The following is a 23,222-nucleotide window of genomic DNA, read 5'->3' on the forward strand; positions in this document are numbered from 1 at the left end:
TCTATGGAAGTGAATATGGGCAACTTCAACGAATACATTTCCGCGAAAGCAATGAGGTGGTTATTTTGACGGTATCTCTACGATTTCATGAATATCTATGAAGGCGTTCGGGGGTCTCATTAATCAATGGATCTCGATGTAAATCTGTGTAGGTATATTTAATTACACAGCAATCAATGCCGGGTGCATGTGGTGCTCACGTGACAACCACATGCACGAACCGTCCCTGTGAAACCGAACGTCGGCTACTTCCACGTGTTTCTATGAATGTCACTATAATTGATATCTCTCTCAGTCTCGACGAGTGTGGACAGAGATTGCTTTGCGATGCAACAAAAGGGGTGGGGTGCCACCACTCCCCAAAACCCTCCACGCGTTCTGCCCGTAGGCCAAAGAAAACCGCGCACAAAAACAAAGGCACGGTGCAGGTTTGCGGTGAATGGAAGCAGCGGCAGCAGCAGCGGCAGCGGCACTCACCACTTGACTTTTCGCTGTCGGCCGGCTTCATCTGAATGGGGTGGTGCATCTGCAAGAGACGGCGGTTCGGAGGGGACTCTTAATTCGACAGCGCACAAGCGGCATTCGTTTTCACAATGGGCGACTCGGCGCGGCGCGACAATCGGTCGTTATTTATTTTCTTATCGCCGCAAACATGTTGGTGGGTCTTCCCCCTCCACCACTGCACCCACTCCACCCAGCACGCGTCGGCGTTAGGTGTTGGCCGCGTGCGTGTGAATCTCAGGGCGCAGTAAACACACACACACACAAACATTTCCCCAACAAAACAAAAACAAACACGTGGATTCTTCTTCTGCTTCTCCTCCTCCTCCTGCCCTGGCGTTAATAATTTACAGGTGTTAATGAATTACGCGTCCCCTGGTCCTCGGGAAGTGAGAGATCGTTTACGGTCGTGTTGATATTTGGCAAGTGCCGATGGTTATTTCTGGTGTGGTTTATGACGAAATAATCAGCTCTTGAATCAACTCGCGACTCTCGTATTTCGCTGAGATTCAGTGAACGACTGTGGGTTGATGAATGGCGCACGCACTCCGCACGCACTCCGCACACACCCCACAGACACTCAAAAAACACTCCACAAACACTCCACAGACACTCCACAAACACTCCACAAACACTCCACAGACACTCCACAGACACTCCACAAACACTCCACAGACACTCCACAGACACTCCACAAACACTCCACAGACACTCCACAGACACTCCACAAACACTCCACAAACACTCCACAGACACTCCACAAACACTCCGCACGCACCACGCACGCACGCGTCGCCTGCTGCGTCTGTAACACGTGACGAGCGCGACGCAGGTGCGGGCGTGTGTGCGTGTATGGGGAGCGGTGGCGCAACGGTTGGCACAAAGCCCTACGAACCCGGCGAAACGAGTTCGATTCTCGCTCACGAACAATAAAAAGTGGCGAATTCTTGAACCGGTACGGGGCCTCCCCTCGACTCAAATGAGTCGCTGGTGAGGTGTGTAGTAAGCATCGCCATTCGGTGTTGGCCACCCACCCCCTCGAGTGCCGTGCCGGCCTTCATAGGTGCTCGCTAACAGCACTTACCCCAACAGTGTGCAAGGCTAGACGGAGGATCTTTGTGCGTGGTGTGTGTACGTGCGTGCGTTCGCTGCGTGAAGGTCACACGCACGTTCTCGCTCGAACACAGAGGCATTTCGCGCACTTTCAACAATAGCGTCTTGTTCACGGCGACTCCAGCACGAAGGGTAGGGGACACTGGACCGCGAGTGACCGACAACAACAATAGATTCGCTCCGTACAAAAGGTAAGGCGTGCACAGACACGACATGAACTCGCGAACACGGGCACACGTGACAACAACGGAAAAAAATCCCTGCAACACATTCGCCAATAGCAGCAAAGAAGATCTAAACAGCAGGCGACGTTACGGGCAATGGCCCTTCTTCCCAGCACATCGAGAAGCCGGAAGAGGCATTGATTGCACATTCCCCGCTGTTTCGCCTTGTAGGCTGCGGACTGTAAGAGATGCCACCCGTCCCGGATTCGCCAGCATCTTATCGAAGCAGCCGCTGTCCTGGGTAAATCCGGGAAGTCTTCACCGGGACCACAAGCGACGCGCAGTCTCAGCGATGTCTCACCCGGCACTACACAACGGTTCTAAACGAGTGGCGTAGAGATCAAGTGCGCAGGCGGTGCAACTGCAATGGGGCCCGTGGGTCGGAGGGCCACAGGATCGAGTTGTCCCCTGTCCTGGGTTTTTTCCCAGGATCGTTCCTCCTGATGTCCTGGGAAGTCTCCACCGGGACATCGACAGTCCCGTGATTTATCACTTCCACGGAGCTCTCGCTTTCGTGTCTTAGAGGTGGTCACCCGATTCTTCAGGGAACCTTCCCACGATGCTCCCGTGCAGGGATGGGGGACCCTACTGCCACAGGTCACATACGGCCCGAGGCGTCATTTCCTACGCCCCGTGACATTAAAAGTCGCGGTTTTTTGTCCGTTGCATGATCATCAACCACTCGCGACAAGGCGAAGACACGGGGCTCTGTCCCCTCTCGCGGTGTTCATTCCGACTCCCTGCATTTCTACTGCGGCCTCCTGGATCTCGTGCTGACGCTGCTTGACGCACTTCCAAGCGAGACGACATCGTGCCCAATCGCTACACTTGCGCTGTGAAAATCGTCCCTCGACTGGCTCGTGTGCGAGCCGAATCAGCAGTAAGCCGACGCGTTAATGTACGTACATTGAACTTCTTTCGCACCGTACGTAGCCAGCCGTGCTAATCGGAGGTGCGGGGGGAAGGACAACAAACTAACACACCCAAAAAAACACTTCTAAATAAATGAGTTTTTAAACTAGATTTGAAAGTGCAAGGCTCCGGTGGCTTCCTAGCATCTGAAGGCAGAGCGTTCCAGACGGCCGCAGAAGCGCATCTGAGAGCGCCGCGCGATGATGATGCGGTGACCGCCGTCTTCGTTCAATGGACAACGGCTTAGATCACGTGACAATGTAATTTGTTCGTGGCCGCGTGAGGCGGTGAAGGATTTTTAACGACACAAATTTACCCCGGGATCATAGCGTGGCCGAACCCAAAATATAAACAAATTATAAAACTTGGTACTGTGAGATAGTCTCCTTCATCCCGTGCAAATTTCCCAGTTGTCGTTGTACATCAGAGCTGGAAACTCTACTGACTATAAACGAGAGAGGGGGAGAGAGACGCCGTGGGTGGAGGGGTGAGGGAGCGAGCGAGAGGAGGAATAGGAAAGAATGGATGGCGAAATCGTCGAAAAAAACGAAATGCGTCTATCGATCCGCGCCGCGATTCCGCTGAGCCGCTGCGCGCAGCACGCGCAGCGAGCGACGCCTCACCCTGTCACAAATTGCCGCCGCGTTTCAGGGACGTGACTAAATCGTTAAGTTGATCTGATGGCGCAGGATGATATCACTCGACGGAGGGGGCCCAGGTGCCTGACGCGGTCGGGGTGCTGGAGGAGGAGGAGGCGACAACGACAACCTCGCAAAACCTCCTCGGGCTCGCGCGAGCACAGAATGAACGACACAAATACCTAACAAGAATCCCTCGCTACTCGTTGGAAGGGGGGGGGGGGGGGCGGTCCAGATGATGAACAACAACAACAAAACCCCACAAGCTTTAAATAACAATTGTCGCACAACTTATTTGTCGTTTCTATAAATCGGATCGCGGCCCACGTCGCGTTGACAGTCTGGAATTATGGGGAGGCGATGGAGGTTGCTCATTCCCCATCTGCTGCCTCCATCACCTGGAATGCCCCCCCTCTCCCCAGCCGTCCGTACTGCCGGCTCCCTGCTGTCCCCGTCCAAGTCCAGGCTCGAGACCTCTCTCTGCCTGTCACCGCCTTGCCACCACCCCCGCCCCCCGTCTCTCTCTATACCACTGTATGCATGCGCCCGCTGTTGCTGTACAGTCACGAGCCACGGTGACATTTGGACGCCGCTGTATAAATCCACGCCGGGTTGTTATTGACTGCCGTGGTGCGGCACCGCGGCGAAAGCGCTTGGACCGCTCGATTCACAATCACAAAGTTACGAGTTCAAATCCCCATCGGGGACCCGACTCAAAACCCTTCACCCAACACACCCGCCCGCGTTTGATACGACGATTACCACAATCCAATTAAACGCCGATAGGGATCCTAAGCCAATGCTCGTCCTTGCCATACTAATGTCGACGTTGCAGTACGATACGGGTTTAGACGGCGTCACAGGCAGGGGACAGGGAGCTGACCGCATGGATGGCGGTCGTAAGGGAGCTGCGGCAGAGCGAGCGACCTCCCACCGAGTGAAGGTCGCCGTGCGGCTACGAGAGAAAGCCATCGGCTGCTGGAGCCGACGGGAGTGCGTGGCAGGGGTAGGGGAGTGGAGTGAGATGAGAATGGGGGAGTAAGACGGGGGCAAGACCGCGAGATGACTTCAAGGTGTTGGGTGCGTCCCATCTTGAATTTCCACGAACGACTCCGTCTTTATTCAGACGGGGAGACAAATTCCACCCACTCGTAAACGCGGGGAGATTTTGTTTTGTGTGTGTACGTAAAAAATACCAACAACAACAACAACAACAAGAACAACCGACAAGTATTATGTTGATGGTGGTGGTGGTGAGTCGTGCGCCGGGGGGGGAGGGGGGAACAATGTTGCTGTGGAAGCCGGATGCACAGAGTGTGACCGTGGGAGGCCTTGACGGGAGCCGGCGAAGGGAGACGAGATAGAGTCCGCGTGCGGCGCGCCTCCCACAGAGCCGTTGGTGAGAATCCACAAAAGATTGTCAAGGATTTCGCAAGAGAAGCGCCGTGCGGTGGTGGTGATGGCGGCAATGCAGAGACGCGACACGCAGGGCGAAGGCGGAGGGATCGGAGTGGTTTGTAGCCGGGCGTGGTGCCGGGCGACCCACGCCCTCGTGTGCCGTGCCGGCCTTCACAGGTGCTGCTCGCTAACAGCACTTGCCCCTGTTAAGGCGATAGGGGCCGGTGAAGTACACGAGAGGGTGGGTGGCCAGCACTACCGCAGAGCCGCCTTTGCCTCCCCACTGGATACGTTTACACGTCATACGAGGTGTTCATTTGAGGCTGAGTCGACCTAGGGGAGGCCCATGACCGTTTCAGATAATCGTCACTTGTGTTGACCGTGAGCAGCAATCGACTTCTGGTGGCCGGGCTCGTAACGCAGCGCGCTAACCGCGACACTAACCGCTCCCCCCCCACACACACTTTACACACACATTCACGCACTTGCACACACGCACGCACGTACCCGCAGAAACAAAAACCGCCCCCGGCGAAGCGAACGAATGAATGAGGACGCACGGACGGTTACCGCGCCATTAACGCGCCACGCCTGGCCTGCTCCCACCACCCCGGGTACGTCCGGCAGACAAACCCCAACCGTGCGGTCCCACGAGCTCGCAGAGACGCGGAAACGACGTCGCCTCGTCGTGCCCAGCGAGACGCCGCGGATCCAGACGGCGGCGATGGAGCACGAAGAGCCCGTGGCGCAACTTTCGACGGGCCGCGTCCCCATGAGCCCGGGGTGTGGAACCTTTTTTCTGCCAAGGGCCATTTGGATATTTATACAAATTAATTTTATACAAATTTATCACTGAAAAATTTGGTCAAACTTTTAATTAACTCGCCCCTAATGTGATGTCTGGAACTGCTTCTCTTTGGCGAGGCGTGTGATGTTCGCTGGTATTGATGATGTTGTTGCTACTCGCAACTGCTTTTCCAGGTTTGCTCCTAGGTTTATTGAATTTCGAGTCCCGCCTGCGGTTGCCTTGGCAGGGCCAGACCCCAAATGATTTCGTGGGCCTCATACGGCACGCGGGCCTGACGTTCCCCACCCCTGTGCCATAAATCGTCGGGTGAGCGATGGGGGGTTGCCACCTCCACGCGGTTTGACCCGGGGACGCGTCTGGGAATTGGCATCTTTTAGCGTTACCTTGCTTCGGTTTGTTGTGGTCTCAGGTTAAAACCGAATGGGGGCGATACGTGTTCATCGTCGAAGCGGATCTGGTTCGAGCCATAGACACCTCGTCGTCGTTTGTGCAACTGTGATATTCGCAGTTGCTTTGCGGTGACCACAGCAAAACAAATAGGAGCTTAGCGATCCACGGTTCACGTCGCGAATGCTGTTACACGTGTGACTGTCATCAAACAGTTAGAGCGTCGTGATATGTATATAGAGAGTGAGTGGACGTGAGCCTCACGGAGCCACAGAGCCACGCGACAGCCTTCTCCCAGCACGTGCAGGGCACGAGGAACGATCCGCAAACGACGACCGAACCACGGCGAAGTTCCAGACGGCAAAGTCGTGCACAAGCATCACGGTTACACAACCAGCACAACCAACACAACCAACACGACCAGCACAACCAACACAACCAACACAACCAGCACAACCAACACAACCAACACAACCAGCACAACCAACACAACCAGCACAACCAACACAACCAACACAACCAGCACAACCAACACAACCAACACAACCAGCACAACCAACACGACCAGCACAACCAACACGACCAGCACAACCAACACGACCAGCACAACCAACACGACCAGCACAACCAACACGACCAGCACAACCAACACAACCAACACAACCAACACGACCAGCACAACCAACACGACCAGCACAACCATCACAACCAACACAACCAACACAACCAGCACAACCAACACAACCAACACAACCAACACAACCAACACAACCAGCACAACCAACACGACCAGCACAACCAACACAACCAACACAACCAACACGACCAGCACAACCAACACGACCAGCACAACCAACACAACCAACACAACCAGCACAACCAACACGACCAACACGACCAGCACAACCAACACGACCAGCACAACCAACACAACCAACACATCCAACACAACCAACACAACCAACACGACCAGCACAACCAACACAACCAACACAACCAGCCCAACCAACACGACCAGCACAACCAGCACAACCAACACTACCAACACAACCAACACAACCAGCCCAACCAACACGACCAGCACAACCAGCACAACCAACACTACCAACACAACCAACACGACCAGCACAACCAACACAACCAGCCCAACCAACACGACCAGCACAACCAGCACAACCAACACAACCAACACAACCAACACAACCAACACGACCAGCACAACCAACACAACCAACACAACCAGCCCAACCAACACGACCAGCACAACCAGCACAACCAACACTACCAACACAACCAACACGACCAGCACAACCAACACAACCAGCCCAACCAACACGACCAGCACAACCAACACAACCAACACAACCAACACAACCAGCACAACCAACACGACCAACACGACCAGCACAACCAACACGACCAGCCCAACCAACACAACCAACACAACCAACACAACCAACACAACCAACACAACCAACACGACCAGCACAACCAACACGACCAGCCCAACCAACACAACCAACACAACCAACACAACCAGCACAACCAGCACAACCAACACTACCAACACAACCAACACAACCAACACAACCAACACAACCAGCACAACCAACACAACCAACACAACCAACACAACCAACACAACCAACACAACCAGCACAACCAGCACAACCAACACTACCAACACAACCAACACAACCAACACAACCAGCACAACCAACACAACCAGCACAACCAACACAACCAACACAACCAACACAACCAGCACAACCAACACTACCAACACTACCAACACAACCAACACTACCAACACAACCAACACAACCAACACTACCAACACAACCAACACAACCAACACAACCAGCACAACCAACACAACCAGCACAACCAGCACAACCAACACTACCAACACAACCAACACAACCAACACTACCAACACAACCAACACAACCAACACAACCAGCACAACCAACACAACCAACACAACCAACACAACCAACACAACCAACACAACCAGCACACCCAGACACCAACAGCGAGGCTGGGATTGTGACGCATCACGCACACGAGCACATTTATAACTTGAAGTCCGAAAAGCGGAGGCGGTCAATTGCACGGACACTTGAAAGAAAATGTGAGGTCCAAGGTGATTTAAAGTGGCACAAGGATATTTCAGGGATTTTAAACTGAGTTTGGTTGTCACATTTGTGGTGGTGGGGGGCGAGGGGGGGGGGGGGTCTTTATGCATGGACAGGGTGGAGGAGCTTCTAAGGGTCCGTGAATTCACCCGGGGGATTAAACGACCCAGAATATATTTAGCGGCAGACTTATTTCGTAAGGAACTTTCGAGGATTGAAGATAGCCCAAATGCCACTAGCCTGGGTAAGATCAAGGTGGGCGCTGATTGCAGTTTAAATCGAGTTCACAGTGGGGAGCGGTCACAATCCGGCGGTGTGCTGACGGACCGAACGCTCGCTGAGTGATGTGTCCCCGGGTTTGACAAAAGGTGGCAACGCGACTTAGTTGCCCTTAGTTTGAGTGCGAAGCCGGCACCGCTATTGAAGCCGTCACCACTGCCAGCCCCTTCCTCCTGCTCGTTCCTCTGCCCAGCCTCTGTGACAATGCTGCTATACAGACAGTAGTGGCTGGTCATTAGTAATGACTGGTTTGTCCAGGAAAGTCGCGCTTAGTCCAAAGAGGTTTTTTTTTGACTGTTGGTCCTGCAATGGCTATGTTCGGCCAACAGCAATTAAATGATGTGGCTGTTTGTCCGTGACGAAAACCCAAAAACCCAGAGTTACACACTCCATAAAGTAATTACACACTCTCTATAGAGAAAACACACAGTCTATAGAGAAGACACACTCTATAGAGAAGATACACTCTCTATAGAGAAAACACACACTCTATAGAGAAGATACACTCTATAGAGAAGATACACTCTCTATAGAGAAAACACACACTCTATAGAGAAAACACACACTCCATAAAGTAATTACACATTCTCTATAGAGAAAACACACTTCCTTGAGGAGCAGGTGGGCAGCCCCCCACTCGTGACCCGCCCCCTCCACCCCCATGAACTGCTTACACTACCCCCACCTGCATAGTCGCCTATCCAGTCTATAGATTGTGAACTGCTTACACCACCCCCACCTGCATAATCCCCTATCCAGTCTATAGATTGTGAACTGCTTACACCACCCCCACCTCCATCCCCCCCCCCCCCCCACAGACTTCCATGTCCCAGAGATAAATTCACCGGGCGGCCACCACTGTCCCGCAGTGTTTATCTGTTCCGTGATGTATTCTCCAAGGCGCGCATTACTGGGCATCAATTTGTAAACACAACCAACAACCCCCCCCCCCCCAAAAAAAAAAAAAAGATATAAAAATGAAATATCTATTGCGCGAGACTTCAGGACGAAGAGTTATTGTGTATTTTGTTGTTGTTGTTAAAGGATCAAAGCACAAATTCTATCCGCCGCGCAGTCTAAGAAACTACGAGCGAGCGAGCGAGATAACTATTTTAAAAGAGGGCCTCGGTGCCACAAAAAGCCACCCCCTTTCTCAGCCGTCATTAATTCAGTTCGCTGTGGCGTCTCGCATGAGGCAATTTACATTTAAATACAGGGAGGGTGGTCGGCAAAGGCTGTAAAAAAAGGCGAGCATCAATAGTAATGACCCAATCTCTGGAGAAATATCAAAGGGATAAATGTCACTTACAACCCCTTCATTATCGGAATTTATACTCGACGACGACGCTATTATTCCGCAGTAATGAAGGCTGCATGCTGACCCACACCCGCCCTGCCTGACACCACGGTTCTATCTCCCCAGCGCCCCCCGAAAACCTCCCTCGGCTCTCGCTCCCTCGCTTTGCATCTCTTTTCCTGCGCCCCCCCACCACCTTACCCCCCGCCCTGCCCCCCCATATTCTACTCCCCTCCATGGCCCCCCAAACGATGCACGCTGCCTGGTCTGTCGGAGAAAAGCGAAGAAGGTTGAAAAAATAAAAGATCGGGCAGCTGTCGGGGGAAGAGCGTGCGTCTGGGATGCGTGACGGTACTGACATGCGGGTGAAGGAAATAATGAAAGAATGTAGCGGTGAAAAGAAGAAGGCAAAAAGTTGCCTCATTGATTGGGAGGGCTTGGAGCAATTAAAGAGGCACGGGGAGAAGCCGCCGACAGATGCCATCAGCGAGCGCCCTCGCCGTGGCGAAGATTCACGACGTAACACGCGCAGAGCGCCACGTGGCGACAGCAGCAGCAGCAGCAGCACAACACTCAGAGTGTTTCAGCAGCAGCACAACACTCAGAGTGTTTCAGCAGCAGCAGCACAACACTCAGAGTGTTTCAGCAGCAGCACAACACTCAGAGTGTTTCAGCAGCAGCAGCACAACACTCAGAGTGTTTCAGCAGCAACACAACACTCAGAGTGTTTCAGCAGCAGCACAACACTCAGAGTGTTGCAGCAGCACAACACTCAGAGTGTTTCAGCAGCAGCACAACACTCAGAGTGTTTCAGCAGCAGCACAACACTCAGAGTGTTTCAGCAGCAGCACAACACTCAGAGTGATACAGCAGCAGCACAACACTCAGAGTGTTTCAGCAGCAGCACAACACTCAGAGTGTTTCAGCAGCAGCACAACACTCAGAGTGTTTCAGCAGCAGCACAACACTCAGAGTGTTTCAGCAGCAGCACAACACTCAGAGTGTTTCAGCAGCAACACAACACTCAGAGTGTTTCAGCAGCAGCACAACATTCAGAGTGTTGCAGCAGCACAACACTCAGAGTGTTGCAGCAGCACAACACTCAGAGTGTTTCAGCAGCAGCACAACACTCAGAGTGTTGCAGCAGCACAACACTCAGAGTGTTTCAGCAGCAGCACAACATTCAGAGTGTTGCAGCAGCACAACACTCAGAGTGTTGCAGCAGCACAACACTCAGAGTGTTTCAGCAGCAGCACAACACTCAGAGTGATACAGCAGCAGCACAACACTCAGTGTTTCAGCAACACAACACTCAGAGTGTTTCAGCAGCACAACACTCAGAGTGTTTCAGCAGCAGCACAACACTCAGAGACAACACAAGCATGCAGACAACACAAGCATGCAAACAAAAATAAACAACTCTGATAATGATAATGATATGCACTGTCCTTGAAGTTAGTCTCCATTGGTGTTGGACCAATGTTGGACCAATGGAGACTAGGCTCTAAGAAAAGCTGTCTCGGGTGTGGACCAAACATGACCCCTTGTATAAAGGTGTCAGTTTTTGTACCAGTTGAAAGGGTAAAAACCTATTACTATATTTTGCCACTGGTAAAGGAGGTCTCATAATGTAAACTCAGAGTGTCACAGCAGCAGCACAACACTGAGTACTGAATGAGTCACGAGTGCGATGTGGAAACATCAGCAATGGAGAGACAAAGGCGGCCGGGCGTGGTGTTCCCAACATAGCCCCTCGTGTGCTGTGCCGGCCTTCATAGGAATTGGCTGCAGTTCAAGGCTATACGGGGAACCTTTGTCTGTGTGTGTGTATCTCTCAGCTCCGGGTGTCTGGGGAACTGGTGTCATGCAGCAGATGTGACTGGGTCTGTCCGCTGCTCTACAGAGCTGGGGGCTGCAGCTGTGTGACCTGCCTGTAGTAATGAAGCACGCGTGTGTGTGCGTGTGTGCGTGTGTGTGCGTGTGTGTGTGCGTGTGTGTGTGTGTGTGCGTGTGTGTGCGCGTGTGTGTGCGTGTGCGTGTGTGTGTGCGTGTGTGTGTGTGCGTGTGTGTGTGTGCGTGTGTGTGCGTGTGTGTGTGTGTGCGTGTGTGTGTGTGTGCGTGTGTGTGTGTGCGTGTGTTCGTGTGTGTGTGTGTGTGCGTGTGTGTGTGTGCGTGTGTGTGCGTGTGTGTGCGTGTGTGTGTGTGCGTGTGTGCGTGTGTGTGCGTGTGTGTGCGTGTGTGTGTGTGTGTGCGTGTGTGTGCGTGTGTGTGTGTGCGTGTGTGTGTGCGTGTGTGTGTGTGTGTGTGCGTGTGTTCGTGTGTGTGTGCGTGTGTGTGCGTGTGTGCGTGTGTGCGTGTGTGTGTGTGTATGCGTGTGTGTGTGCGTGTGTGCGTGTGTGTGCGTGTGTGTGCGTGTGCGTGTGTGCGTGTGTGTGCGTGTGTGTGTGTGCACGTGTGTGTGAGTGTGTCTGCGTGTGTGTGCGTGTGTGTGCGTGTGTGTGTGCGTGTGTGTGTGAGTGTGTGTGTGTGTTCGTGCGTGTGTGTGCGTGTGTGTTCGTGCGTGTGTGTGTGCGTGTGTGTGTGCGTGTTCGTGTGTGCGTGTGTGTGCGTGTGTGCGTGTGTAGCTGTGTGTGTGGGGAGCGGTGGTGTAGCGGTTAGCGCGCTGCGCTATGAACCCGGCGATCCGGGTTCGATTATCTGAACCGGTCCTGGGCCTTCCTCTAGGTCGACTCAGCCTGAATTGTGTACCTGGTTGCGGTGAGTAAACATCGCCACTGGGGAGACAAAGGCGGTCGGGCGTGGTGCTGGCCCGCCCACCCCCTCGTGTGCCGTTCTGGCCTTTATAGGTGCTCGCTAACAGCACTTGCCCCTACAGTCTGTTAAGGCTATACGGGGGATCTTTGTGTGTGCGGGCACACACACGCAGTCTATACACACACACACGTGCACACACACACGCGTGCACACACACGCGTGCACACACACACGTGCACACGCACACGCAGTCTATACACACACACGTGCACACGCAAGACATATCGAGTACAATCTTGATTTGACGCTTTCGTGACTGCAGGAATCCATACTCTTTGGTTCTTTCGGTAAAGTCACGAAGGTAGAAAAAGATAAATGAATCACGACGTTTCGTCATCAGGTGGGAAAGCACGAAACGTCGTGATTTATTTTATTTTTATACCCACGTGACTTTACCGAAAGAACCAAAGAGTATGTATAGTACATGTAGAGACGTTTACAGACTGTTGGGGCAATTGTCGTCTGCGAGCACCTATTAAGGGCAGACACGGCACACGAGGGAATGGGTGGCTAGCACCACGCCCGTCCGCCTTTGTCTCCCCAATACTGACGTTTTCCCATCGCACTGTGTATTCGGTATTCATTCAATAATTGAATCAGGACCGGTTTAACATCGTCGCCGACGTGATCCGCGAGGGGGTCTTGAACTCGTGTGGCCGGGTTCGTAGCGCAGTGCGCTGACCAATCAACACTTACGCCGCTCCACACGCACACAAACATCCGTGCAAATTAAACACATTGTCCTGCGGAGGGAGCTGGTAGGAACGTTGGGTTGCTCGGTCAATGGCCAGGGTCAACGGCGGCGTGGTGTATTCCGCAAATATGCCCGAGTGTGAGGGCGGGCACAAGCCGGCGTGAGTAGGTTAAACGTTGAGTTTTATAAGGGCACCACGGGGTGACCAGCTCCTCCCCACCCAGCCCCACCCCTCCCACCCAGCCCAACCCAGCCCCTTCCCACCCTCCCCACCCAGCCCATCCCCACCCTCCCCTCTCCACCCAGCCCCACCCCTCCCATTTTTGGATGCACGACGGACGGACGGACACAATAATCCCCTGTGGGCTGGTGGAACCAGGTGGTTCCTACCAGTACTATAATCCCTCCGAGGGCGATACTACAATCCATCACGCGATATAAGATCCACGATCATTGCATCGTACAATTCGCTCAACTATAGCGGTTGTATTTCTTAATGAAATGTGTTTTTAACGACCAAATATGTCTTAAGTAATCAGCACGATTGCGTTAAAGTATTTTGTAAAAAGCAATTGAACGAGCATGGCAATTGCATGACGTCATAATTGTTGTCATTAATTTAGTGACGTCACTAATTAGCGCGCGATGGACCGCACGCGCGAATTGTTGATCGTCGTGAACGGGAGCGATGGGGTCGACCCGCGGGGGCAAGGCTCACGCTGGGCGAACTGCTGTTGGAATTCACTTGTAGGACGCATTCATTCATAGCGCAAGTTGAGCAGAACACACGAGAAACACCAATGCAATAGAAGTGCTAAATACAGTGGCACGGTGCTTAGGAAACGCACGTGGCGATCATCCACTCACCCCGGGAAGGGTCTTGATGTTGTGCAGCGCATTCTGTGCTTCCAGAGCCGCCTTGCGCGTGTAGAACGTCACAAAGCAGCAGCCTGCACGCACACACAAACACAAAGATCCCCCGTATAGGCTTAACAGACTTTTGGGGGCAAGTGCTGGAAGCGAGCACCTTTAAAGGGCAGCATTGCACACGTAGAGGTGGGTGGCCAGCACCACGCCCGGCCGCCTTTGTCTCCCTCGTGGCAATGTTTACACATCGCACCAGGTACTCATTTGAGGCCGCGCGGTCACAGATCCACACACACACAGACACACACACACAGTCACACAGCCACACACAGTCACACAGTCACACACACAGTCACAGATCCACACACACACAGCCACACACACAGTCACAGATCCACACACACAGCACACACACGCGGTCACAGGTCCACACACACACAGCACATACACAGTCACAAATCCACACACACACAGCACATACACAGTCACAAATCCACACACACACAGCACATACACAGTCACAAATCCACACACAGTCACACAGTCACACACACAGTCACAGATCCACACACACAGCACATGCACACGGTCACAGATCCACACACACACAGACACACACACACAGTCACACAGCCACACACACAGTCACAGATCCACACACACACAGCCACACACACAGTCACAGATCCACATACACACAGCACATACACAGTCACAAATCCACACACAGTCACACAGTCACACACACAGTCACAGATCCACACACACAGCACATGCACACGGTCACAGATCCACACACACACAGACACACACACACAGTCACACAGCCACACACACACAGTCACACAGCCACACACACAGTCACAGATCCACACACACACAGCCACACACACAGTCACAGATCCACACACACACAGCCACACACACAGTCACAGATCCACACACACACAGCACACACACAGTCACAGATCCACACATACACAGCCACACACACAGTCACAGATCCAAACACACACAGCCACACACACAGTCACAGATCCACACACACACACAGCATACACACACACAGCACACACACACACAGCCACACACAGTCACAGATCCACACACACACAGCACACACACAGTCACAGATCCACACACACACAGACACACACAGTCACACAGCCACACACACAGCACACACACGCGGTCACAGGTCCACACACACACAGCACATACACAATCACAAATCCACACACAGTCACACACACAGTCACAGATCCACACACACAGCACATGCACACGGTCACAGATCCACACACACACAGACACACACACACAGTCACACAGCCACACACACAGTCACAGATCCACACACACACAGCCACACACACAGTCACAGATCCACACACACACAGCACATACACAGTCACAAATCCACACACAGTCACACAGTCACACACACAGTCACAGATCCACACACACAGCACATGCACACGGTCACAGATCCACACACACACAGACACACACACACAGTCACACAGCCACACACACAGTCACAGATCCACACACACACAGCCACACACACAGTCACAGATCCACATACACACAGCACATACACAGTCACAAATCCACACACAGTCACACAGTCACACACACAGTCACAGATCTACACACACAGGACATGCACACGGTCACAGATCCACACACACACAGACACACACACACAGTCACACAGCCACACACACAGTCACAGATCCACACACACACAGCCACACACACAGTCACAGATCCACACACACACAGCCACACACACAGTCACAGATCCACACACACACACAGCACACACACAGTCACAGATCCACACACACACAGCCACACACACAGTCACAGATCCAAACACACACAGCCACACACACAGTCACAGATCCACACACACACACAGCATACACACACACAGCACACACACACACAGCCACACACAGTCACAGATCCACACACACACAGCACACACACAGTCACAGATCCACACACACACAGCACACACACAGCACACACACACAGCACACACACACACATCACACACACACGCGGCCACACGCACGAACTCTCACGTCAATCACGGTCGGCCAGCCACTGTGGGTGATCATACGCGTCATTTAGCGCGCACGTTAGTGCACTCTGCGTGTTTATTCCTCTCTTGACGCAATTGCATCGTGCACGGGTGGGCGACGGATGTGAGTCGAGAGGGTGGGGAGGGGAGAAGAGAGAACGACGCAGGGAGGGGGGAGGGGGGGGCGATGGTGTATGCGTTGATACGTTTTTTGATGAATTGGTGGCGGAGTGGACCATGGAGCAGCCCTCCGAAGCCGGTAACCCGAGTTCGATTCCTGCCCACAGCTAACATCAGTGGCGAATTATATCGCCCCTAAAGGTTGACTCGACCTTAAATGGCTACTGTGCCGTGTGCCGAGTGCTCCCTGCGAAGTGCTCTGCGTGGCTAAGTATGGTGAAGTAGCTGCCACCACCCACACGGCGATCGGAGGTCCTCGTCCCACGGTAGATTTACAAATCACACGAAGCAGTCCTGGACCTATTTCCTGGCACAATGCGCAAAAACATCGGCGACGGCGAGACAAAGGCGGCCGGGAGCGGTTCTGGCCACACCACGCCCATCTTCACCCCTCCTCGTGCACCCTGGCGACCTTAATAGGTGCTCGCGAACAGCAAATTGCCACACCGCAGGCTTCGCGGGGACGGCGGCGGCGGGGACGGGATCTTTGTCTTCGGGATTTATTGGCCGTGAATGGGAATTGGGGGGTGTTACGGCGGGGAGCAGAGAGAGAGAGAGCGAGCGAGGCGAATGTGTGCCAAAGTTGTGGTCTCCATCTCGTCGTGCCCACCAGATGCAGCGAGGTAATAACGGAGGAATATTCGGCACGCACATTAAACACAGCAATTTCCGAACACGGTTACATGGGACCGCTATGCGACACATTAGCACGACGCCTCTCAGTAGTTAATGCTTTTTATATATTGCTCTACGGGATATATATATAGTACAGTATGTATAGACTCGCAATAAAAATGTTGCGAGTTCCACTCCTGGTTGGGGGATGACTCAGTCCATCATCGTCCCTCTGGGGTCGGTATAAAATGGGTACCGCTTTGCGGAGACGTCAACGGTGGTTGTTCTATGGATAGACTCGCCCCCACCCCCCCCGCCATAGCAATGTGGAATTACCACCACCCCACGTCTCTGTCCACCCGGCGGCATTAAACGGGTATAACCACAGTTAGTCGATCGACTGGTTAAGCGTGGTGGGGTAAAGTCTGGCTACTCCCACCTCTTCAAAGACACCGAGACAGCGTGGAAGAGTAGGCCAAATACCCTTGAGATGGGGCTGTCTCGAGCTCCAGCTCGTGGAGGCCCTTCCGCCAGCCGTGGCATAAACGAGCAAATTCAGTCACAAAATTGAGAGGTTTCAGTCAAATGGCCTCTCTTTGACATAATGCACAGCGAGATAAACATTGTTGTTGTTGTCCATTTAGTAAGAGTACTACAATAGCCAGCCCTTCGTCAATGGTCTGCTAGACGAAGGCCTTCCCCGTGCGGTGTGTGGCTCACCGGGACTGACTGACCATACCTCCCCACGCTGGCCGGTATCGCACTCATGTGTTCCGTGTGCGTAGCGCAGGCGTCGGCGACCGATAATAATAATAATGAGAAGAGACATTTTTTTGTTCGAATTCGGCGATGAACTCCAATATCCCACGAGCCGCGATGCTCGTGGCGAACACGAGACGGTGGGGGGAGGGGGGGGGGTCCTTAATAAAGAACATCACGAAGCGGTCCTTGAAGAGCCGCATGCGGCTCCCAGCTGCAAGTCGCCGACTCTTGATCTAGGGGAATGCGCTAACCGCTGCCCCACCGCCACCCACACGGTAACGGCGGATTAATTAACAATCACCGATTCAAAACGTGTATATTGTGTCAGTGACAGGAAATGCGACCGTGGTCTCTTAGCCCGTCTGGGCTTTCTTCTTCTCCAGCCAGCCCCGAGCGTGAAGATCTCCCTACCCCACCATCTCAGTGCCAGTGAAATACCGCACCTGCTATTTTTAACGACCCAATTATTTTCCACGTGGTAATGGCGACGGACCCGTGGCACGTGTGTGTGTGTAAGAAGGCAGCGAGCCGCGTAACTAGCGTCAACGTTGGCTTTACAGTTATTAAGTCCGGAAAATAGATAGATTAGAATAACTTAAAGTAATACGTGGAGGGGAGATGGAAAGACGACCATTAAGTACCGGCCTTAATGAAGCCGTCTTTAAGGTGGCGAATGCGTACGGCCGCGGGGAGAGAGATCATTCGCGGGACAGTGCGGAATTGAGCGGGGTGGGTGGTGGTGGGGGGGGGTTCTTCCTTAAGATATTTTAGAAGAATTGGATAAAGACATCTTAACTGTGTTTTTTTTTCTTTCAAAAGAGCCTTTGCGGTCACGGTGCCAAAATAAAAAATTAACCCCAGCAGAACGCCCGAGGAAGGAGTGGAAACTCGAGAGTGAGGAAACTTGTAGAGGGAATAGAGAAAAGTTGGGCCCAACGTTGGGAAGCGTTGAGAGCTGGGAATGTTTAACTCCGCTGTCAAGGCTGCTTTGCGAATGGTACAAAGCCTCCCTTTGACAATGGCACAAAGCCTGCTTATGAGAATCTGTAATGAGAGAGGAACTCGTGTGGCTGAGCCGTAGTCGTCTTCATTTAACCACCGCTATACATCCCCAGGCCACTTCGTTGGGCTATCATTTGTGGCAGCCGGGTCGCTTCTGAAAAAGAGCGACGTGAGTAATTCTAGATTTGAAGCTTTCGTGACTGCAAGGATTCATTCTCTTAGGTTTGTTTGTTTTTCGGTAAAGTCACGTAGGTACAAAAAAAAGTGGGCCTCGCCTGGTAAAATAAAATAAAAATAGTTGTAGCCTCTTCGTATTCCACTTGTTTACACGGGAAAGCCTCGCCGAGTCCGATGACTTTTCAGGAGGGGTCCCGCCAGATTTTCGCAAGAGGGGGCGATGATGACTGTGTACTGTATTGTGTACCGTACTGTTTAATCTCTATTGGGCGATCTGCGATGTAAATTTGGCAAATGCGGACCGTGACGCAAGAACAAAACGGCCGACTCTTGCGAACGACGTGACGGAATCTTTAACGCCGCCTGCTCTGAGACTCGCTAATGAGCGAGGGAGCAGATGGCACGTCGTACGTCTAGGGCTCGTCGCACACCGCAGTATTAATCAGGGCGGCCGCTAGAAGTCGAACCGCGAGCCCCTGCAACGAGTTGAGCGACGGCGCTAGCCCGCGTGGCCGCGTTCCCGAGCGGCGGATTCTGCAGCGCTTGAAGTGCAGCGCGTCTGGCCGGGAGGGTTCCCCACGTCCCGGGTCTTCTCCGCGTTCTCCGGCCCCCATCCCCACACAGAGCCAGACACTCACGAATAGGATCGGCCAGACATCCAAATGCAGGGACCTCCTAAAAAAATATTGGTCCTGGAGGCTCTCCTATAATAATAATAATTGTCATTGTTTTTTTATTGTTTGGATAAGAGAACACATGGACGTCGTTATCGACACCGTATGGACTGTTGAGAAAAGTACAAGCGGGCTTGAAGGGATGGAGTCGAGTGGTCGAGACTAGCGGTGGAGTGGCAGCCAAAGGAGGAAAACGCGAAGATGGAGCGATGGGGTCAGCGCTTGTGCAGGGGACTGTCGTCAACATTCCTCGCCTACTTCAGCAGTTTTTTTCTTGCTGTGGTTGTCCCAACTGATGACGATTGCTTGTGTTGCGATCGAAACGTCGTGATCTATTATTTTTCTACCTACGTGACTTTACCGAAAGAACCAAAGAGTATGGATTCCTGCAGTCACGAAAGCTTCAAATCAAGATTCCATCACAGGTCCGCGAGAGGTGGCGATGGATTGGGGAGACCTGCATACAGCAGTGGTTTGATAATGGCTGATGATGATGAAGATGATTATATGTTTTTTGAGAAAAATATATGTTTGAGTTCGCCAAGCAAAAGTAACAATTTGAAAAGAAAAACACGTTACAATGTTCAGCCTGCTGCTGGTAATGCCAATTGCTGCTGCTGATCATCCACATGATGCTTCTGCTACCGCTGATGATGATGGAATTGTGATCCTTATGCTGCTGCTGATGAGTAGTATGATATTTATGTTATTGCTATTAATAATGTTATTGATAAAGATGATGATGATGGTGATAATAGTGATGGCAACGACCGTGCTGCTGCTGCTGATGGTTTCTGCTGCAGTCGCCATAGCTGCTGATGACGACGATGATGCTGCTGCTGCTATACAATGACACGTGAAGATGCCACGACGCATTTTACTCGCTATTAGGAATCCACTGGAGCTACACATTTTTCTAGATTGAAAACTCATTTCTTGAGCACTGCTCTTTGCGTTGATTCTGCTGTCCTTCTCCCGCACGTCCGATGAGCACGTTTGCCTATGTAAGGTGCGAAAGAAGTTCAGCGCGTGCATTGATAGCGACAAGGTGACACGCTCCGTCACCGGCCTCAAATTCACACGCCAGCGGCATGAGCAAACTCTCCGGGTGGCAAAATCGCGCCGACGCTCCCAGCCAGACGGTAACTGAGGCTCGGTGATCACGCGGTCTTATTGGCAATCTCCTGATACGGGACATGCGGTGCAGTTCGCGTGGTCACGTCTGCATGGGAAAGAGCGCAATTGATAAAGCGCGGTGGGTAAAACCAAGATGCGATTCTCTGCTCCTCTCCACTAGCACCCCCCCCCCCTTCCTCCCTCCTCCCTCCCTCCACCCCCTCTCTGCCCCCCCATCGCGCCAATCTCTACGAGCCGTGTAGCCAGATAACTTCAATTTAGGCCACGCAAATTGGAGTGCTGACAAGGATTGTGAATAAATAAATAATAAACATGTCACAGGCCTTTACTCCGTCGGGCAGATGCTGGGACACTTCATTAGGCACTGCCAGGAGAAGACAAAAACAATTACTTAGATTTCAGTCTCATGCATTTATTTCCCATTTTGTATTAATGCTTTCCACGGTGCACGGCGCATCTTCTCGTCACGTGTTTCTACTCTTTTTGGGGCCTTCGCAGGAGCGTGCACTGCGAAAGTTCGCGTGTGGCAAGTGCGTAGTGGCCAGTCGTGCTGTTATTTTGAGTTTGCTTTTGTTATTGGTTACACATCGCTGCCGTTATTTTGATCGTTACGAGAAATGCCCTCATTCGCCAGTGCGGTTAGAATGGCTGCTGATGCTGCTGCTGATGCTGCTGCTGCTGCTGATGCTGCTGCTGCTGCTGATGCTGCTGCTGCTGATGCTGCTGCTGATGCTGCTGCTGCTGCTGATGCTGCTGCTGCTGATGCTGCTGCCGATGCTGCTGCCGATGCTGCTGCCGATGCTGCTGCCGATGCTGCTGCTGATGCTGCTGCTGATGCTGACGATTCACCAGCTGCTCCTTATGCTGCTCATGATGATGCTGATGCAGTCACGATGCATTATGCTACAGCCACCCATTATTATTACGACGATGCTGCCGATGGTTCGATTCGATGCAACTGCTGCCACTTACGATGTGGCTGTCAATTAAACGGACGACGATTTCGTTGCACGTGTGCTGTCACTGCTGTTGCTGATGATGGTGGTGTGCGTCTGACAGGGTGGCTTATTATCTACAAACACCGTATCGGTGGAGGGTGGTGGGTAAGACTGGTCATTGGATGCACTCCGATTTAATGTGCATCGCGTGTGCGCGCTGTCTTGACGGCGATGATTTTTTTCTGCTGCTGCTGTTGCTACTGCTGACTACTGCAGCAGCTGCTGTGCCTGATGATGATTTAATTAACTTCTGCTGCAGAGAATACGACACGACTGATTCCTCAGCTGCACATGATGCCGCTACTATTGCTTCTGCTGATGATTATGCTCATGACGATTTCACTCATATTGCTGCACATGATGTTGATGGGATTTTTTTTCCTGAACATTTCTAAAAAAGACAACTAAAAAAATATTGATATCTGGGAATATCAGTGACGCTGGCAATGGTACTGGCTAGGAGACCAGTGTCCCAATAATGATGATAATTTTGCCAATTCAGCTGCCGCTACAACCAGCACCGCCAAGACGTCCCTGAAGGCCCGTTCACAGCACCTCATCCACCGGTGGAAATTCGTCATTCCTATGGCAGGGGACAGGCATATCCAGAGGACAAATGGTAGTTACCTCTCTCACAAAGTGTAATCCATTTTATCGAACCCGCAGAGAAAATTAGTTTAGTCAATCCCGCAAACCGGATTTAAACTGTAATTTTTTACAAACTATATAATTTTTTTTATTTTATCAGGTGAAGCCCACTGAGCTATATAGCGCGTTGTCAGAAGCGACCTGGCCACAAATAGTAGCTCAGTGAAGTGGCTTATCACGTGAACAATTATAGCAGCCAAATACTCTGAACGGATGTTTCTGTGTGGAGGGAAAACCCGGAGAAGCTGGAGAAAAAAATCCACGCGACCACGGAGAGACACGCAAACTCCAAATATACTGTCGTCAGGGTCGGGATCGAACCCACACCATCCTGTATACCAGGCGATGGAGTTAACACATCGCCACCACGGACTTGAACTCCGCGGACCATCCCGATGGCGAGGCGCTCGCTGAGCCACTTGACCTGGGTGTTCAGCGAACAACAAAAAAATCCCACACGGTCCGTTCTGGTGCCCTCTCTTGTGCGAGGCCCACCCTGCATGCCCGCTCCTACCCCCCCCCCACCCCCCATTGCTAAACGACAATCAAAATAATAAGACGACGAAACTTTAGTGTTTTCTAGATGTATGTGTACGTACAAATATCACTGGCGGTGGCGATGGCGGCGGCGGCGATGGCGAACGCTGCTGGCCGGATTAGCGGCTCGCTCGCTCGCCTCGTCTCGCTGTGTCAAGAGCGCTTTGAGCAGCCCTGACATTTACCTTGTGCGATCTCACGGGAGGAATCGCCTGCTACTCGGCAGCGCCTCGCCGGTAATGAGTTTACCAGCTCTCTATTCTTCCCCAGCGCGGATGTCTTATGCGATTTACCAATTAAATAAAACATAACGGGCGAATTGGGAGT

General features: G+C 52.4%; 1 protein-coding gene across 7 annotated transcripts in view; it reads right to left on the reverse strand.

Annotated features, from left to right (window-relative positions):
- Positions 1-23,222, reverse strand: part of LOC144723081 (CUGBP Elav-like family member 1) — a 60,205-nt gene that overhangs the window by 26,899 nt on the left and 10,084 nt on the right. For all 7 annotated transcript variants that reach the window (XM_078601650.1, XM_078601657.1, XM_078601655.1 and 4 more), the window contains exons 2-3: positions 14,071-14,153; positions 478-526 (exon numbers count right to left, since the gene is read on the reverse strand). In XM_078601650.1, coding sequence (XP_078457776.1) covers positions 478-526; positions 14,071-14,153 — 132 coding nt within the window. The remainder of the gene's footprint in view (positions 1-477; positions 527-14,070; positions 14,154-23,222) is intronic.

The sequence above is a fragment of the Lampetra planeri genome, chromosome 16, assembly GCF_965212315.1.
Source record: "Lampetra planeri chromosome 16, kcLamPlan1.2.h2, whole genome shotgun sequence".
Lineage (NCBI taxonomy): Eukaryota > Metazoa > Chordata > Hyperoartia > Petromyzontiformes > Petromyzontidae > Lampetra > Lampetra planeri.